Source organism: Caretta caretta, chromosome 10, assembly GCF_965140235.1.
Source record: "Caretta caretta isolate rCarCar2 chromosome 10, rCarCar1.hap1, whole genome shotgun sequence".
NCBI lineage: Eukaryota > Metazoa > Chordata > Testudines > Cheloniidae > Caretta > Caretta caretta.
The window spans coordinates 39,595,194-39,614,582 of record NC_134215.1 but is presented as its reverse complement, the minus strand read 5'-3'; the positions used below and the strand labels follow the sequence as shown (position 1 = coordinate 39,614,582).

The window sequence follows — 19,389 nt, the reverse complement described above, 5'->3', positions numbered from 1 at the left end:
TCTTGCTACACTGTTGGATTTTAATAGTCACAGTGAGTTAGGATCTTGGTTTAGCTTCTCCTTTGAAAGCCAGCTGCACAACACTATAGCTGGTTGGAAAAAGCAATTTCTGCCCTATGGGAATAGCTGAGATTTCAAAATTCGGTTTCATCCCAAAGCAGAATGAAAAGTTGAAATCTCTGAATTTCATGTCACCCTTGTATAGTATAGTTGAAACAATCACTTTGAAATGAAACGTTTTGGAAATTTTTCGTTGAAATTTTTGAAGAAATCGATATGATCCTGTGAAACCTTTTGATTTTGTTAAATCAGCATTTTCTGAGGGGACAGTTCTGTCAGGAAATTTTGGCCTAACTCTACACAACCCCATGCTGGGGCTTTGGTTGAGTATTAACTCCCAGGTAGGAGCCCCTCTTACTGAATTACTAACCCTACTGCCAGGTTTCAGAGTAGCAGCCATGTTAGTCTGTATCCGCAAAAAGAAAAGGAGGACTTGTGGCACCTTAGAGACTACCAAATTTATTTGAGCGTAAGCTTTCGTGAGCTACAGCTCACTTCATCGGATGCATTCAGTGGAAAATACAGTGGGGAGATTTATATACACAGAGAACATGAAACAATGGGTGTTACCATACACACTGTAACAAGAGTGATCAGGTAAGGTGAGCTATTACCAGCAGGAGAGCGGGGTTCCTGGGGAAGAGCTGAGAAGAAAACAAGGGAAATCAGCTGTTGCCATCAGCTAATTAAACAACATATGCACAAACCTCTTTGGACACAAAAATCCAATTCTGTTCTAAAAAAAAGTAAATTTTATTAATTCAAAAAAAAAGAAGAAAATACATCTGGGACTTAGGCTTTTGCTAGATTTAGAAAAAGTTACAAGGATTAAACATCAAGAATAGCTCTCTTGAGGTCCAGTTTAAAGGTTACAAACAAAACAAAAGCACCTGGGGTTAGCACAGAGGAATCCACAAGCCATAAAGAAATAAAAGGGATAAACCTAAACCTAAAAAGCGGTAAACCTGTCTTGCTAGACATTTCCTGATCTACTTACATATCTGGAGTTTTAGGTGAATAGTTTCTAGGTATGATACTGATAATTTTTCATACCTGGCCCAAGTTTCTCACAGCATAACTGCTTCCTGTCTGCCTCTCCCCGAGAATGACAACCGACCAACAAAAAGGGAGTCTTGTGTCAATTTTTAAAAGTTCTAGCCTTCCCATTGCCTCTTTTGGCCAGGTGCCCACTCACTTCCTTTTGCCTATGCATAGCAGTGAGACTTTTTAACCCTTTACAGGTAGAGCAATTAGAGGACAGCTACTGAGAGGGATTTTATAGCTACTGGTTGGCTGGGTGTCCATAAAAGGGAGCAACCTCCCCCCTCTTTCATTTATCACAATGATACTGCCCTCCTTTGTAAAGTGCTGTGAGATCTACAGAGGTAAAGCACCACATAAGAGCTAGGTATTCTCATTATCTCAACTGAGGGCTTTAGGGTCATATATTTAAATATGTAATATATTTAAATAAGGTAAAGAGGATGACTTGGGTAAATATAGGCCTTTCAGTCTGATATCAATCCTGGGCAAGATAATGGAGCGGCTGATATGGGACATGATCAATAAAGAATTAAAAAAGGGTAATGTAATTAATTCTAATCAACATGGTCTTATGGAAAATAGATACCATCAAACTAACTTGATATCTTCTTTTGATGAGCTCAAAAGTTTGGTTGATCAAACTAATAGTGTTAATACAGGATCCCTGGATTTCTGTAAGGTGTTTGACTTGGTACCACATGACATTTTGATGAAAAAACTAAAATGACACAAAATTAACATGGCATAGATTAATTGGATTAAAAGCTGACTAACTCTCAAAATGTAATTGTAAACAGGGAATCATCATTGAATAGGTGCATTTCTAGTGGGATCCTGCAGAGATCTGTTCTTGGCCCTACACTATTTAATATTTTTATCGATGACCTAGAAGAAAACATAAAATCATTACTGATAAAGTTTGCAGATGACATGATAACTGGGGGAGTGGTAAATAATGAAGAAGACTGATACAGAGCAATCTGGATCACTTGGTATATTGGGTGCAAGCAAACTATATGTGTTTTAATACTGCTAAATGTAAATGTATACATCTAGGAATGCAGGTCATACTTACAGGATGGGGATTCTATCCTGGGACGCAGTGATTCTGAGAAAGATTTGGGGTCATGGTGGATAAGCTGAATGTGAGCTCAGTGTGATGCTGTGGCCAAAGGGCTAATGCAATCCGGGATGCATAAACAGGGGAATCTTGAGTTGGAGTAGAGAGATTATTTTACCTCTGTACTTGGCACTGGGGTGCGACTGCAGCTGTAATACTGTGTCCAGTTCTGGTGTCCACAATTCAAGAAGGATGTTGATAACTTGGAGAGGGTTCATGTAAGAGCCACAAGAATGACTAAAGGATTAGAAAACATGATGTACAGTGATAGACTGAAGGAGTTCAGGTTTCAGAGGAACAGCCGTGTTAGTCTGTATTCGCAAAAAGAAAAGGAGTACTTGTGGCACCTTAGAGACTAACCAATTTATTTGAGCATGAGCTTTCGTGAGCTACAGCTCACTTCATCAGATGTGTACCGTGGAAACTGCAGCAGACTTTATATACACACAGAGAATATGAAACAATACCTCCTCCCACCCCACTGTCCTGCTGGTAATAGCTTATCTAAAGTGATCAACAGGTGGGCCATTTCCAGCACAAATCCAGGTTTTCTCACCCTCCACCCCCCCACACAAATTCACTCTCCTGCTGGTGCTAGCCCATCCAAAGTGACAACTCTTTACATAATCAAGTCGGGCTATTTCCTGCATAGATCCAGGTTTTCTCACTTCCCCCCCACCCCCATACACACACAAACTCACTCTCCTGCTGGTAATAGCTCATCTAAACTGACCACTCTCCAAGTTTAAATCCAAGTTAAACCAGAACATCTGGGGGGGGGGGTAGGAAAAAACAAGAGGAAACAGGCTACCTTGCATAATGACTTAGCCACTCCCAGTCTCTATTTAAGCCTAAATTAATAGTATCCAATTTGCAAATGAATTCCAATTCAGCAGTTTCTCGCTGGAGTCTGGATTTGAAGTTTTTTTGTTTTAAGATAGCGACCTTCATGTCTGTGATTGCGTGACCAGAGAGATTGAAGTGTTCTCCGATTGGTTTATGAATGTTAGAATTCTTGACATCTGATTTGTGTCCATTTATTCTTTTACGTAGAGACTGTCCAGTTTGACCAATGTACATGGCAGAGGGGCATTGCTGGCACATGATGGCATATATCACATTGGTGGATGTGCAGGTGAACGAGCCTCTGATAGTGTGGCTGATGTTATTAGGCCCTGTGATGGTGTCCCCTGAATAGATACGTGGGCACAATTGGCAACGGGCTTTGTTGCAAGGATAAGTTCCTGGGTTAGTGGTTCTGTTGTGTGGTATGTGGTTGTTGGTGAGTATTTGCTTCAGGTTGCGGGGCTGTCTGTAGGCAAGGACTGGCCTGTCTCCCAAGACTTGTGAGAGTGTTGGGTCATCCTTTAGGATAGGTTGTAGATCCTTAATAATGCGTTGGAGGGGTTTTAGTTGGGGGCTGAAGGTGACGGCTAGTGGCGTTCTGTTATTTTCTTTGTTAGGCCTGTCCTGTAGTAGGTAACTTCTGGGAACTCTTCTGGCTCTATCAATCTGTTTCTTTACTTCTGCAGGTGGGTATTGTAGTTGTAAGAAAGCTTGACAGAGATCTTGTAGGTGTTTGTCTCTGTCTGAGGGGTTGGAGCAAATGCGGTTGTATCGCAGAGCTTGGCTGTAGACGATGGATCGTGTGGTGTGGTCAGGGTGAAAGCTGGAGGCATGCAGGTAGGAATAGCGGTCAGTAGGTTTCCGGTATAGGGTGGTGTTTATGTGGCCATTGTTTATTAGCACTGTAGTGTCCAGGAAGTGGATCTCTTGTGTGGACTGGACCAGGCTGAGGTTGGTGGTGGGATGGAAATTGTTGAAATCCTGGTGGAATTCCTCAAGGGCTTCTTTTCCATGGGTCCAGATGATGAAGATGTCATCAATATAGCGCAAGTAGAGTAGGGGCTTTAGGGGACGAGAGCTGAGGAAGCGTTGTTCTAAATCAGCCATAAAAATGTTGGCATACTGTGGGGCCATGCGGGTACTCATAGCAGTGCCGCTGATCTGAAGGGATACATTGTCCCCAAATGTGAAATAGTTATGGGTAAGGACAAAGTCACAAAGTTCAGCCACCAGGTTAGCCGTGACATTATCGGGGATAGTGTTCCTGACGGCCTGTAGTCCATCTTTGTGTGGAATGTTGGTGTAGAGGGCTTCTACATCCATAGTAGCCAGGATGGTGTTATCAGGAAGATCACCGATGGATTGAAGTTTCCTCAGGAAGTCAGTGGTGTCTCAAAGGTAGCTGGGAGTGCTGGTAGCGTAGGGCCTGAGGAGGGAGTCTACATAGGCAGACAATCCTGCTGTAAGCCATTACCCTATGATCCCACTGAGAGTTACCAAAAGCAACTACAGCATTTGCTCAAGAAACTTCCTGAAAAAGCACAAGATCAAATCCGCACAGACACACCCCTGGAACCCCGACCTGGGATATTCTATCTACTACCCAAGATCCATAAACCTGGAAATCCTGGGCGCCCCATCATCTCAGGCATTGGCACCCTGACAGCAGGATTGTCTGGCTATGTAGACTCCCTCCTCAGGCCCTACGCTACCAGCACTCCCAGCTACCTTCGAGACACCACTGACTTCCTGAGGAAACTTCAATCCATCGGTGATCTTCCTGATAACACCATCCTGGCTACTATGGATGTAGAAGCCCTCTACACCAACATTCCACACAAAGATGGACTACAGGCCATCAGGAACACTATCCCCGATAATGTCACGGCTAACCTGGTGGCTGAACTTTGTGACTTTGTCCTTACCCATAACTATTTCACATTTGGGGACAATGTATCCCTTCAGATCAGCGGCACTGCTATGGGTACCCGCATAGCCCCACAGTATGCCAACATTTTTATGGCTGATTTAGAACAACGCTTCCTCAGCTCTCGTCCCCTAAAGCCCCTACTCTACTTGCGCTATATTGATGACATCTTCATCATCTGGACCCATGGAAAAGAAGCCCTTGAGGAATTCCACCAGGATTTCAACAATTTCCATCCCACCACCAACCTCAGCCTGGTCCAGTCCACACAAGAGATCCACTTCCTGGACACTACAGTGCTAATAAACAATGGCCACATAAACACCACCCTATACCGGAAACCTACTGACAGCTATTCCTACCTGCATGCCTCCAGCTTTCACCCTGACCACACCACACGATCCATCGTCTACAGCCAAGCTCTGCGATACAACCGCATTTGCTCCAACCCCTCAGACAGAGACAAACACCTACAAGATCTCTGTCAAGCTTTCTTACAACTACAATACCCACCTGCAGAAGTAAAGAAACAGATTGATAGAGCCAGAAGAGTTCCCAGAAGTTACCTACTACAGGACAGGCCTAACAAAGAAAATAACAGAACGCCACTAGCCGTCACCTTCAGCCCCCAACTAAAACCCCTCCAACGCATTATTAAGGATCTACAACCTATCCTAAAGGATGACCCAACACTCTCACAAGTCTTGGGAGACAGGCCAGTCCTTGCCTACAGACAGCCCCGCAACCTGAAGCAAATACTCACCAACAACCACATACCACACAACAGAACCACTAACCCAGGAACTTATCCTTGCAACAAAGCCCGTTGCCAATTGTGCCCACGTATCTATTCAGGGGACACCATCACAGGGCCTAATAACATCAGCCACACTATCAGAGGCTCGTTCACCTGCACATCCACCAATGTGATATATGCCATCATGTGCCAGCAATGCCCCTCTGCCATGTACATTGGTCAAACTGGACAGTCTCTACGTAAAAGAATAAATGGACACAAATCAGATGTCAAGAATTCTAACATTCATAAACCAGTCGGAGAACACTTCAATCTCTCTGGTCACGCAATCACAGACATGAAGGTCGCTATCTTAAAACAAAAAAACTTCAAATCCAGACTCCAGCGAGAAACTGCTGAATTGGAATTCATTTGCAAATTGGATACTATTAATTTAGGCTTAAATAGAGACTGGGAGTGGCTAAGTCATTATGCAAGGTAGCCTGTTTCCTCTTGTTTTTTCCTACCCCCCCCCCCCAGATGTTCTGGTTTAACTTGGATTTAAACTTGGAGAGTGGTCAGTTTAGATGAGCTATTACCAGCAGGAGAGTGAGTTTGTGTGTGTATGGGGGTGGGGGGGAAGTGAGAAAACCTGGATCTATGCAGGAAATAGCCCGACTTGATTATGTAAAGAGTTGTCACTTTGGATGGGCTAGCACCAGCAGGAGAGTGAATTTGTGTGGGGGGGTGGAGGGTGAGAAAACCTGGATTTGTGCTGGAAATGGCCCACCTGTTGATCACTTTAGATAAGCTATTACCAGCAGGACAGTGGGGTGGGAGGAGGTATTGTTTCATATTCTCTGTGTGTATATAAAGTCTGCTGCAGTTTCCACGGTACACATCTGATGAAGTGAGCTGTAGCTCACGAAAGCTCATGCTCAAATAAATTGGTTAGTCTCTAAGGTGCCACAAGTACTCCTTTTCTTGAAGGAGTTCAATGTATTTAGCTTAACAAACAGGAGGTTAACGGATAACTTGATCACAGTTTATATGTGCCTACATGGGGAAAGGTAGAACGTGATCCAATGTCTTGAAGTTGAAGCTGAACAAATTGAGACTGGAAATGAGGTGTATATTTTTAACTGTAAGGGTAATTAACAACTGGAACCATTTACCATGGATCAAGATTGGATGTTGTTCTAAAATGTATGGTCTAGGAATTATTTTGGGGCAGCTCTCTGGCCTGTGTTATGGAGGAGACCAGACTAGATGATCACAGTGGTCCCTTCTGACCTTGCAATTTATGAAATAATAAAGATTAATGAATCTGTACATTGTTCCATTCAACAGTGATACAAAGGACAGAAGAGAAAAACATACTTTTTTTCAGGCTAACCAAACTCAACCTAGATCCGTCATTGCCTAGGTAACTTTAATTTATTACACTGATGCCATTTAAAAATGAAGGGACAGATCCTCAGTTGGTATAAATTGTCAGAGCTCCGTTCAGCTGCCATAGCTCTGTGGAGCTATGACAATTAACACCAGCTGACGATCTGCCCCCAAAACAACCTGTTAGGCAAACCTTTCTCTACCTGGAAACATGAGCTTGACATTGACAGGGGAAACATCTCTTATTTTTCTCACATTCTGTCACTTAAACATTGTAACCAAGTAACATGTTTTTTCTTTAATAAATAAGGGTTCTGGGCTGATCACATGTGTGTATCTTCATCTTACAGTCAAACTAAACAGCCACCATATGTAGCTCCTTTAAAGTGACAAATGGTGACAGACTGCTAAGTACAATGCAGGAAGGGCTGTAAGGAGACAGGATCAATTAGCCAGATGATAAAAGATCTGGGATAGAAAGGCCCCTTTGAAACAGTAGCATTTTTTTCAGTGTGTATGTGTATTTGCCTGTACAGGTAACTATGCATAATATTGTCAAACCTGTCTAGAGGATTTAGAAACAGAGTGAAATCCTGGCCTGAATGAAGTCGATGGCAAAACTCCCATTGACTTAAACAAGGCTTGGGATTTTCTCTGATTTTAATGGAAAAGACCTTTCTAAATCTCCTGTACTGCTGTGAAACTCTCAACCTATACCCGCCTGTCTGTAGTGTTGGTGTCTATATTTATCCATCGGGGGGGGGGGGGGGGGAAGAAAATAAATATTGCCAAAAGAAATGAAATGCCATTGAATGAATGAGCAGACTCCCAGGCTCTCTCATTATTCTCTGCCAGCTTCCTGCCTGCAATAATCCCAGCGCTGCCTGACTAGACAGATCCCCTTATCGCAGTAGAAATTACATAAGAGTTATAGAATTGCTGCTGAAGGGAAACAGATTGGGCTGGGCTTGCTTTGTTAGATAACTAATGAGTGGGATACAGCAGGGCAAAGCCAAAAGGGGGGAGGGGGGAAAAGAATATCTTTGTTAAAGAGAATTTGTCAGTTTCTGCCTGCTACTCCCAGAGGAGTGTTCTGGGGAGAGCTAATTGAATTAAGAACATGTGCACTTCTGCTAGCAAACACTCTTTATCTCTGTCAAGTGAAGATGGCAGGCAAAGAGATGGGATTCATGGTAATTTCGGCTCGGCCAACAGCAGCTGTATGCTGCACACTGTAATTGCAGAGAACATGATAAACTGTTGCATTTTGCATGATCCTGTCCCCTGGGGAGGGCAGGTTCAGGGAAGGGCAGGGGGGATTTCCACTTGGCAGTATGGTGCCTTGCTTTCTTTGATGCCAGAGGAGACTTTCTGAGGTCAAGGCCCCCAGCTTAATGAAATGCATCAGCACAGAAGACAGCATCTGATGGCGTTAATGAGGCAGCAATTGGGAAGGTTATGAAGGCATCTTCAGAGCACTTGGAAACTTCCTTGTTCTGTACATAGTCTCCCCCAGTGGCAGCGGCTTTGGGGAATCAAGGAAGGAAAGGCACTCGGGCCAAAGGCTGCGGATGTGCATTGTTTTGTGTCTTCAAAGACGGCTCCTCATTACTGCACTAACAAGACAGTGTCATCCACAGTCACGGAGCAAGACATAGAAAGGGCCATTTTGCCGCTTCCCATCACAGACACCAATTTGGCAAGTTAGAGGTGCATGATTACTTGGGCAGTGCTAAATGAAGAGACCGTCTGCAAGGCACACACCAATCCTGGGAGAGGGAGACTTGAGATTATTGCAATGAAAAATCCTCTGGCTCCATGGAGTTTGCACGGCCCAGCTGAATCTTCTCCAATGAATGATCATTTCCCCTCTAGTTAAGGGCCTTTTGCCTTTCCCAGTTGTTTGGGCTGCTGGTGAATTTCCCTAATATTAGCTGTGTAATTGAGCCCTAAACCCATGCCTGTATCAGCACAGGAACAACTCCAAGGGTAATGGAATTATGTCTGTGCATCTCACCCTCCTGAGCACAGGCCACTTCAAATGCAGACAGGGATTTGAGCTGATGATAACACGTTAGTCAAAAGTCAGGCCTACGGATTACTGCAGAGGGGGGAGCTGCCACAGTATCAGAGAAACAGGGTTACTCCTTTGGGAACCAGGTTACTGATTATTATGGGGGTGCCATGGACTTTGCTGATTATTCCAGTACAGAAGTGATGGCCCTCAGGGACTAGTGTTAATATAGCCATTGGCATTCAGCAGCTTAGTAATCAGACACCTTAGAGAGCCATGGGACAAACTGTTGTCTGCCAAGAATGGGGTCACTAGATAAGATACAGGCTCTGGGGAGTGGAGTCTTTGGCAACTAGTGTCACTGGGTAAGCTAGACTCGGAGACACCTGGCCCAGATCCACAAAAGTATTTAGGCTCCTAACTCCCAGTGTCTGGCTAAGAACCGAGAGCCTGTCCCTTCCCCAGTGAACCTAGTTACTGTCATGGGGAACAGTGGCACCTAGATTTGTTTTGTCAAAGAAATCACAAGCAGAGAAATGCAGAATAGCAGAATCAGATTGTGGAGGGAGTTGGAAGAGACATGGGGTCCAGGCCAGGGAGAGCAGAGATTGCTACAGCTCAGAAACCAGAGTGCGTGGCAATGTTTGGCAGAGGCCCTACACCAAAATACCAGGTCACGAATGAGGAGCATTGGCAGACCGGGGTACAAGCCCAACATTGCCACAGCATAGCTCAGCAGTGACATGTTGTCAGAGGGGTGTGCCTGTTCATGGTATCCCAGCAGCTAGCCTCTGCCATGGGCCCAGTACTTACAGAAACCAAAACCTTCAAGTGATGGAATAAATGAAACCAGGAAGAAGCTAAGAGCTGGGAGCCCCATCACCTCTGGGAGTAGCAGAAGGCAGGTGCTAATGCCAACGGTGGTGGAGGGTGGTTGTAATTCATCAGGCAAATTCTGCAAAGCATAAATCCACCCTCCCCTCCCCCACCATCCTAACTATGACCCCTCTTCCAGGGCGGCAGCAAGGGTTGTATGGACTCCATTGTTTATTTCATTAGATCCAACTTCCCTCTCTAACCAGATTAGATGGCAGTCAATAAAACCCAGGCTGGCGGGGGATGGGGACAGAGCTGAGTGGCTGGAAATGAAAGAAGGGAAAATCGCATTACAGTCCTGAATTAGCATCTGGCTCAGGCCCTGGTTCTGCTTGCTATGTGCACCACGCCAATCCCTTGCAAAGCCCACTGTGCTGGGACTACCCTAGGGACGTTTGCCACCGTACCGTGACCTTGTGTGCTCTTGTGACCTGATGCAAAGCTCACTGTAGATTATGGCAAGGCTCCTCTTGACTTCAGTGAGCTCTGGATCAGGCCCAGAGAGAAAGAGGAGCAGGATCATTTGAATAAGGCTTTGCCTTTCTGGGACACCCTCCCTCAAAGGATTTCAAAGTCTTTTCCAGATCTCCAATTAAGCCTCACGCCCGCCTTGTGTGGTGTGGTCAATGATATTATCCCCCACTGGATGGATGGCAAAGTGAGGAAGCCCAAAAAGGTGAGCTGGCTTGTCCGGAGGCATACAGCAAATGAGAGCAGAGCCCGGCGTCTTAGCTCCTATTCCCTTTTGTCCCTCCCTGTATGGTTCTGGAGAAAATCAGGGCACAAAACAATACAGCAAACTGTTGGATCACAAGACTCACCAGCAATGAGCCTAGTCTCAATGGCTAACATACCCAACCCCCCTCAGACCCACCTGCAGGAACCTCCAAGGTGCTTTGCCTTCCCTGCATCCACAGGGGAAGCCGGTGTACACAGAGCAAAGGAAACCTGATTTTGGTCCTTCATTCTCCTCAAAGGTCTCCTCTCACAGAGGAAGGGAGGGTGGTCTAGTCGTTAGAAATCCAGCTTCAGTTCCCTGCTGGGCCACATGCTTCCTGTGTGGCTTTGGGAAAGTTATTTTCTCGGTGCTTCAGTTTCCCAGCTGTAAAATGGAAGGATTAGTACCTGCCTCCCACTCATGCATTAGGCCAAATATGGAAAGAGTGTGAGCTGCTTGGATATTGCAGCAGTGGGGGTTGGGTAAGTACCTACAGTAGAAGCCCTCCATGTCGAGAGCATGGGCTGGGTTTGGGTTGGGCTCCATGCTGAGGGCATGGGCACATCACCTGTTCCAGTGGGAATCTTTTCCTTGCCATAGAGGGGTTGCTGGACAGAGTACTTCCTTCAGTCTCCTTTCCTGCACAGATACAGCATGTAGACCAGTCTGCCTCCTCCACTCCTGCCTTGCAAGATTGATCCTTCAGGGCCAATTGCAGGGGCTGCTCTCTACCCAGACCTCTCTCCTATGCAGCCAACTTTTTCACTAGGAGGGTGGTGAAGCACTGGAATGGGTTACCTAGGGAGGTGGTGGAATCTCCTTCCTTTGAGGTTTTTAAGATCAGGCTTGACAAAGCCCTGGCTGGGATGATTTAGTTGGGGTTGGTCCTGCTTTGAGCGGGGGTTGGACTAGATGACCTCCTGAGGTTCCTTCCATACTTGGGGAGGCACAGTCGGCCCCCTTTCCCAGCATGGGGCTGATGAGATGGAAGAGAAATAAAAACCAGCATGTAGGCCAAGGGGCCAGACTGGGCTGTGAACAGGCACAGGGCGGATCTGTTGAGAAAGGCAGGTGCCACAGATACCTAGCAGCTCACTTCAGGGAATTAAGCCTCAAAAGTCTATAGGCCTCGAATGCCACTGTGACACGGGGAGGGATTATTATCCCCACTTAGCAATAGAAAATTAGGGCCAGAGAGGTTAAGTGCAAGGCTCTAGCAGAGCCAGGAATCAGACCCACAACCATGTTCTGTGCTCCTAGTCCCAGGAGCCTTCCCCTCTCATTGGCTAGTTCACAGCCCCAGCAGGAGTCAGACAGAGCAGCACCTCTGAAAGTGAAGCCCATAGTGCCCAAGATCTGTTGTTTGACAGGGTTTGATTTTTTAGAAGCCTTGCACAACTCTCTTCCTGCTTTGTGTGCATGGCTATCCCAGCTGGGCACACCAACATGGCCAGAGCACGTGGAAATTAGGGACAGGATTGCTCTCACAATTCTAGAGGCAGCTGGAGGCTTCTGGGCTATTGAAAATCAGGCCCGCAGGGTCTTGATTTCTAAGAAGCAACCACAGGAGAGAATATGGGTTATTCAGAACCCTGCCCCCCTGCTCTGTTCAGCTCTGATCCATTACCTACATTCAAGCTCTCTCCATCTAAGCTGTATTGTTGTTTTTTCCAGAGACCGGATATGTTTCTCACCCCATCCAACATTGACACTCTTCCCGTCCTGGATCCCAAACTCCTGAGGAGGATTGGGGCAATCAGAGAGCCCTGGGCACAATCTTCCTCTCTTGTACCATATGCTTCCGTCAAAGGGGACAAATCAAAGTTAGTACCTCAGCCCCTGGACAAGGTAAGTTCTCTCCTTTCCCTGCTGACACAGATTGCCCACATAGGATTTAGGAGCATTGCATGGGAATCCAGGTCTCCCTGAGCAGGGTGCACTGCTGTCTATTAGCCAATGAGATTTTCTCAGCCCTACACTGGATTTGAATGTGTCTCTGACCTACTATGGAGATAATAAAATGGCTGTTACGATTCTTTCTCTCAGACCCCTGAGGATGGCATGTGCCATTCATTCCTTTTTCTTTCTAAATTGCAAGTGGCTTTCATGTTGGTGAAAGCAGCCAGATAGCGGTATTTTACACTGATGTGATAACCCTAATGCTCCCTAGATCTTAGAGCATTTAAGAAAGGAGGGTAAACATCATTCTCCCTAGTCTACAGGTGGGGAAACTTGCACGTGGACACCAGCCCCAAGATCACACAGAGCAGAGTTGGGAATGGAACCCAAGCCTCTGCACTTCCAAGTCCATGCACTGTGTTCACAGGACCATGCTGCTTCCTCCTCTACAGAGGCTTGAACCTACAGCTGCTTGCAACACAAATGATTCTGCTGTGCATGCATTTTTTGGCTTTGTTCTCTAACTGTGGTTACCAAGAAGCTTCCCCATGGGCCATACTTGCCAGCTGCAGAGATTCTTACTCCTTCCCCTGACCACTGTCAAAGACAGGATACTGGGCTAGATGGCCCATAGGTCTGATAAGATCTAGCAATTATAATAATATTATATAATCCCTTCTTTCTACAGGGACTCGGGTTTTCTTTCTTTTATCTAACGGGACTGTTGGCCCCTTACTAAAACTTAGTGAGGGGGGAGATTGGTTGGCCATCTCCCAGTAACAAAAGGAAGGGTCAGTGGGAAATCAGGACCCTGAGACTGACAGTCCCAGCAGTTACCTGAGAGGCAGTGACCATGAGATGGTTGAGTTCAGGATCCTGACACAAGGAAGAAAGGAGAGCAGCAGAATACAGACCCTGGACTTCAGAAAAGTGGACTTTGACTCCCTCAGGGAACTGATGGGCAGGATCCCCTGGGAGAATAACATGAGGAGGAAAGGAGTCCAGGAGATCTGCTGTATTTTAAAGAATCCTTATTGAGGTTACAGGGACAAACCATCCCAATGTGTAGAAAGAATAGTAAATATGGCGGGCGACCAGCTTGGCTTAACAGTGAAATCGTTGCTGAGCTTAAACACAAAAAAGAAGCTTACAAGAAGTGGAAGATTGGACAAAGGATGAGGAAGGAGTATAAAAATATTGCTCAGGCATGCAGGAGTGAAATCAGGAATGCCAAATCACACTTGGAGTTGCAGCTAGCAAGAGATGTTAAGAGTAACAAGAAGGGTTTCTTCAGGTATGTTAGCAACGAGAAGAAAGTCAAGGAAAGTGTGGGCCCCTTATTGAATGAGGGAGGCAACCTAGTGACAGAGGATGTGGAAAAAGCTAATGTACTCAATGCTTTTTTGCCTCTGTCTTCACGAACAAGGTCAGCTCCCAGACTACTGCATGGGCAGCACAGCATGGGGAGGAGGTGACCAGCCCTCTGTGGAGAAAGAAGTGGTTTGGGACTATTTACAAAAGCTGGACGAGCACAAGTCCATGGGGCTGGATGTGCTGCATCCGAGAGTGCTAAAGGAGTTGGCGGATGTGATTGCAGAGCCATTGGCCATTATCTTTGAAAACTCATGGCGTTTGGGGGAGGTCCCAGACGACTTGAAAAAGGCTAATGTAGTGCCCATCTTTAAAAAAGGGAAGAAGGAGGATCCGGAGAACTACAGGCCAGTCAGCCTCACCTCAGTCCCTGGAAAAATCATGGAGCAGGTCCTCAAGGAATCAATTCTGAAGCACTTCGAGGAGAGGAAAGTGATCAGGAACAGTCAGCATGGATTAACCAAGGGCAAGTCATGCCTGACTAATCTAATTGCCTTCTATGATGAGAAGACTGGCTCTGTGGATGAGGGGAAAGCAGTGGACGTGTTATTCCTTGACTTTAGCAAAGCTTTTGACACAGTCTCCCACAGTATTCTTGCCAGCAAGTTAAAGAAGTTTGGGCTGGATGAATGGAGAATAAGGTGGATATAAAGCTGGCTAGATTGTCAGGCTCAACAGCGATCAATGGCTCCATGTTTAGTTGGCAGCCGGTATCAAGCGTAGTGCCCCCAGGGTCGGTCCTGGGGCCGGTTTTGTTCAATATCTTCATTAATGATCTGGAGGATGGTGTGGATTACACCCTCTGGAAGTTTGCAGATGACACTAAACTGGGAAGAGAGGTAGATATGTTGGAGGGTAGGGATAGGATACAGAGGGCCCATGAGGATTAGGGGATTGGGCCAAAAGAAATCTGATGAGGTTCAACAAGGACAAGTGCAGAGTCCTGCACTTAGGACGGAAGAATCCCATGCACCACTACAAACTAGGGACCGAATGGCTAGGCAGCAGTTCTGCAGAAAAGGACCTAGGGGTTACAGTGGACGAGAAGCTGGATATGGGTCAACAGTGTGCCCTTGTTGCCAAGAAGGCCAGTGGCATTTTGGGCTGTATAAGTAGGGGCATTGCCAGCAGATCGAGGGACATGATCTTTCCCCTCTATTCGACATTGGTGAGGCCTCATCTGGAGTACTGTGTTCAGTTATGAGCCCCACACTACAAGAAGGATGTGAAAAATTTGGAAAGCATCCAGCAGAGGGCAACAAAAATGATCAGGGGACTGGAACACATGACTTATGAGGAGAGGCTGAGGGAACTGGGATTGTTTAGTCTGTGGAAGAGAAGAATGAGGGGGGATTTGATAGCTGCTTTCAACTACCTGAAAGGGGGTTCCAAAGAGGATGGATCTAGACTGTTCTCAGTGGTAGCAGATGATCGAACAAGGAGTAATGGTCTCAAGTTGCAGTGGGGGAGGCTTAGGTTGGATATTAGGAAAACCTTTTTCACTAGGAGGGTGGTGAAGCACTGGAATGGGTTAGCTAGGGAGGTGGTGGAATCTCCTTCCTTTGAAGTTTTTAAGATCAGGCTCAACAAAGCCCTGGCTGGGATGATTTAACTGGGAATTGGTCCTGCTTTGAGCAGGGGGTTGGACTAGATGACCTCCTGAGGTCCCTTCCAACCCTGATATTCTATGATTCTAATGGGGAGAGGCCAGTGCTCCAAGTCAGCCTGACTGACAGGGCAGGCAGGGTAACAAGGGAGTCAGGAGGCCAGGGGAGTCCGGTCCTCCTTGTGAGCGGAACTGCTAGACATTGCAAACCCACAAAAAAACTGCAGAAATTGGGCTTGTTTTTGGCTTAATTGGCTTGTGAGTTGCTTGTTGACTAGTTTTTTGCTTGTTGCTTGTTTGGCTTGTAGCTTGTTGCTTCTTCTTTTTTTTTTTATATGCTCCCTGCAAGCAGGGGCAATGGGTGGGGAGAGAGTCAGGGGTGCACAGCAGCCCCACCACAGTCCCAGACTGCACGATGGGGGGATCCAGTTCCATAGAGTGTGGGAGTTCTTAGGGGGATTGGCTTGGTTTGGCCTTGTTTTGAAATGGGATTAGCTTGATTTTTGGCTTATTGTGAAACTCGGAGTGCTTATTTACCATGTGAAAGTTGGTAACTGTGGGAACTGCCTGGAACAGAGTATGACCAAACTGAGAAGGGAGCAGGGACCTGAGCTGAGCTCGGGAGCAGGGCCTCGCCGGCCACAGACAATCAGAGAAGCAGCCTAGGGAGCAAGTCAGTGCTGGGAGCAGAGCCACAGAAGTAGCCCAGGGAGCAGGTCAGTGCTGTGAGCAGAGTCACAGAAATAAGAGCCAGAGAAGCAGCCCAGGGAATAGGTCAGTGCTGGGAGGAGAACTGCAGCACCCAGAGCCAGAAGGGCCAGAGAAGCAGCCCAGGTGGCTGTAGGCAGAACAGCAGCAGCGCTGGGGCTGGACTTGGGGCTGGAGCTGGAGCAGTACGGAGCTGGGTGCAGTGAGCAGCTGGGAAGAGCGAGGGGAGACCCTGGGCAGTGGGCTCAGTGCAGGGAGACCCCAGCCAAGAGACCTTGCAGGCCAGACTTGGAGGGGTATCATAACCTCGATTGTGGGGAGGGGCGGACAACGCTGTGGGAAAGGACCCTGCCACCTAGAGTCTGAAGGTGTGTGGCGACCACCAGAGCAAGTGTCTGACCCGCAGAATCCCTGCAGCACAGCCAAGGCCTGGGCAGGAGGCCTGGGACGTGTGAGGAACAGACTGTGAATCATAGAAGATTAGGGATGGAAGAGACCTCAGAAGGTCATCTAGTCCAACCCCCTGCTCAAAGCAGGACTAACCCCAACTAAATCAACCCAGCCAGGGCTTTGTCAAGCCGGGCCTTAAGGATGGAGATTCCACCACTTCCCTAGGTAACCCATTCCAGTGCTTCACCACCCTCCTAGTGAAATAGTGTTTCCTAATATCCAACCAAGACCTCCCCCACTGCAACTTGAGACCATTGCTTCTTGTTCTGTCATCTGCCACCACTGAGAACAGCTGAGCTCGATCCTCTTTGGAACCCCCCTTCAGGTAGTTGAAGGCTGCTATCAAATCCCTCCTCACTCTTTTCTTCTGCAGATTAAACAAGCCCAGTTCCCTCAGCCTCTCCTCGTAAGTCATTTGCCCCAATCCCCTGATCATTTTCATTGCTCTCCGCTGTACTCTCTCCAATTTGTCCACATCCTTTCTGTAGTGGGGGGCCCAAAATTGGACACAGTACTCCAGATGTGGCCTCACCAGTGCCAAATAGAGGGGAATAATCACTTCCCTCGATTTGCTGGCAATGCTCCTACTAATGCAGCCCAATATGCTGTTAGCCTTCTTGGCAACAAGGGCACACAGCTGACTCATATCTAGCTTCTCATACACTGTAATCCCCAAATCCTTTTCTACAGAACTGCTGCTTAGCCAGTCAGTCCCCAGCCTGTAGCGGCACATGGGATTCTTCCATCCTAAGTCCAGGACTCTGCACTTGTCCTTGTTGAATCTCATCAGATTTCTTTTGGCCCAATCCTCCAATTTGTCTAGGTCACTCTGGACCCTATCCCTGCCCTCCAGTGTATCTACCTCTCCCCACAGCTTAGTGTCATCTGCGAACTTGCTGAGGGTACAGTCTGTCCCATCATCCAGACCATTAATAAAGATGTTGAACAAAACCGGCCCCAGGACTGACCGCTGGGGCACTCCGCTTGATGCCAGCTGCCAACTGGACATCAAGCCGTTGATCACTACCCATTGAGCCCGACATTCTAGCCAGCTTTCTACCACCTTATATTCCATTCATCCAATCCATACTTTTTTAACTTGCTGGTAAGAATACTGTGGAAGACCATATCTGAAGCTTTGCTCAGGTTAAGATATATCACGTCCAGTGCTTTCCCCATATCTACAGAGCCTGTTATCTCATCATAGAAGGCAATCATTTTGGTCAGGCATGACTTGCCCTTAGTGAATCTATGTTGACTGATCGTGATCACCTTCCTCTCCTCCAAGTGCTTCAAAATTGATTCCTTGAGGAAGTGCTCCATGATTCTTCCAGGGACTGAGGTGAGGCTGACCAGTCTGTAGTTCCCCAGGTTCTCCTTCCCTTTTTTAAAGATGGGCAATATATTTGCCTTTTCCCTCCCTCGATCGCCATGAGTTTTCAAAGATAATGACCAATGGCTCTGCAATCACATCAGCCAATTCCCTCAGCACCCTCGGATGCATTAGATCTGGACCCGTAGACTTGTGCATGTCCAGCTTTTCTAAATAGTCCTCAACCTGTTCTTTCACCACTGAGGGCTGCTCACCTCCTCCCCATACTGTGTTGCCCAGGACAGCAGTGTGGAAGCTGACCTTGTCTGTGAAGACCGAGGCAAAAAAAGCATTGAGTACTTCAATTTTTTCCACATCATCTGTCACTATATTGCCTCCCCCATTCAGTAAGGGTCCCACACTTTCTCTGACCTTCTTCTTGTTGCTAACATACCTGTAGAAACCCTTCCTCTCCCTTGCTAGTGATGTTTTGGCCTTCCTGATTACACCCCTGCATGCTCGAGCAATATTTTCATACTCCTCCCTAGTCATCTGTCCATGTTTCCACTTCTTGTAAGCTTCCTTTTTGTGTTTAAGCTCACCAGAGATTTCACTGTTAAGCCAAACTGGTTGCCTGCCATTTTTGCTATTCTTTCTGCACATTGGTATGTTTTGTTCTTTAAAATACAGCCAGCTTTCTTGGACTTCTTTCCCCCTCATATTAGCCTCCCAGGGAATCCTAAGGGAGTCAGAGTCTGCTTTTCTGAAGTCCAGAGTCCGTATTTTGCTACTCTCCTTTCTTCCTTTTGTGAGGATCCTGAACTCAACTATCAACTGCCCTGACATTCCAGTGACGGCTATTTGTGGTTCCCTATGCCCACAGAGCAGGGTGATGGGTTTTCCTTTAATCTTTCCCATTTTTCCCTTATTTTTGTAATTAGTTGCTTTTTAATAAATTGTATTTGCTTTGAACTATATGCAATGATCAGTGGGTCAGGGAACCGTCCAGGGAGAGCACCCTGGAGTGGGGAAATCCTGCCCTGCCCTAAGTGACCACAGCAAGGTTGGGGGTCGAGCCCCCAGGAATCCAGATTTGTTGGGGTTATAAGGACTCTGCTACCCAGGAAAGTGGAAGGGGAGCCCTCGAGGTCAGGCAGGCCTCTGGGTAAAGGGCGTGGGAGCGAGGACTCAGATCCTTTCGCTAGCCCATTTCACTGGGGTAGTGTATAAGCCAGGAAAGTTCCCCACAATAGCGGGAGCATTCCCCTGCTTACATTTAGGTTTGACTCCTGGGGGTTCATTAGAAACAT

General features: G+C 46.7%; 1 protein-coding gene across 1 annotated transcript in view; it reads left to right on the top strand.

The window, feature by feature from the left end:
• The window catches only part of LOC125644039 (coiled-coil domain-containing protein 33-like), a 332,624-nt gene that overhangs the window by 193,586 nt on the left and 119,649 nt on the right, over nt 1-19,389 (top strand). The window contains exon 10 of the mRNA XM_075133319.1: nt 12,408-12,581. Within this exon, the coding sequence (XP_074989420.1) occupies nt 12,408-12,581 (174 nt within the window). The remainder of the gene's footprint in view (nt 1-12,407; nt 12,582-19,389) is intronic.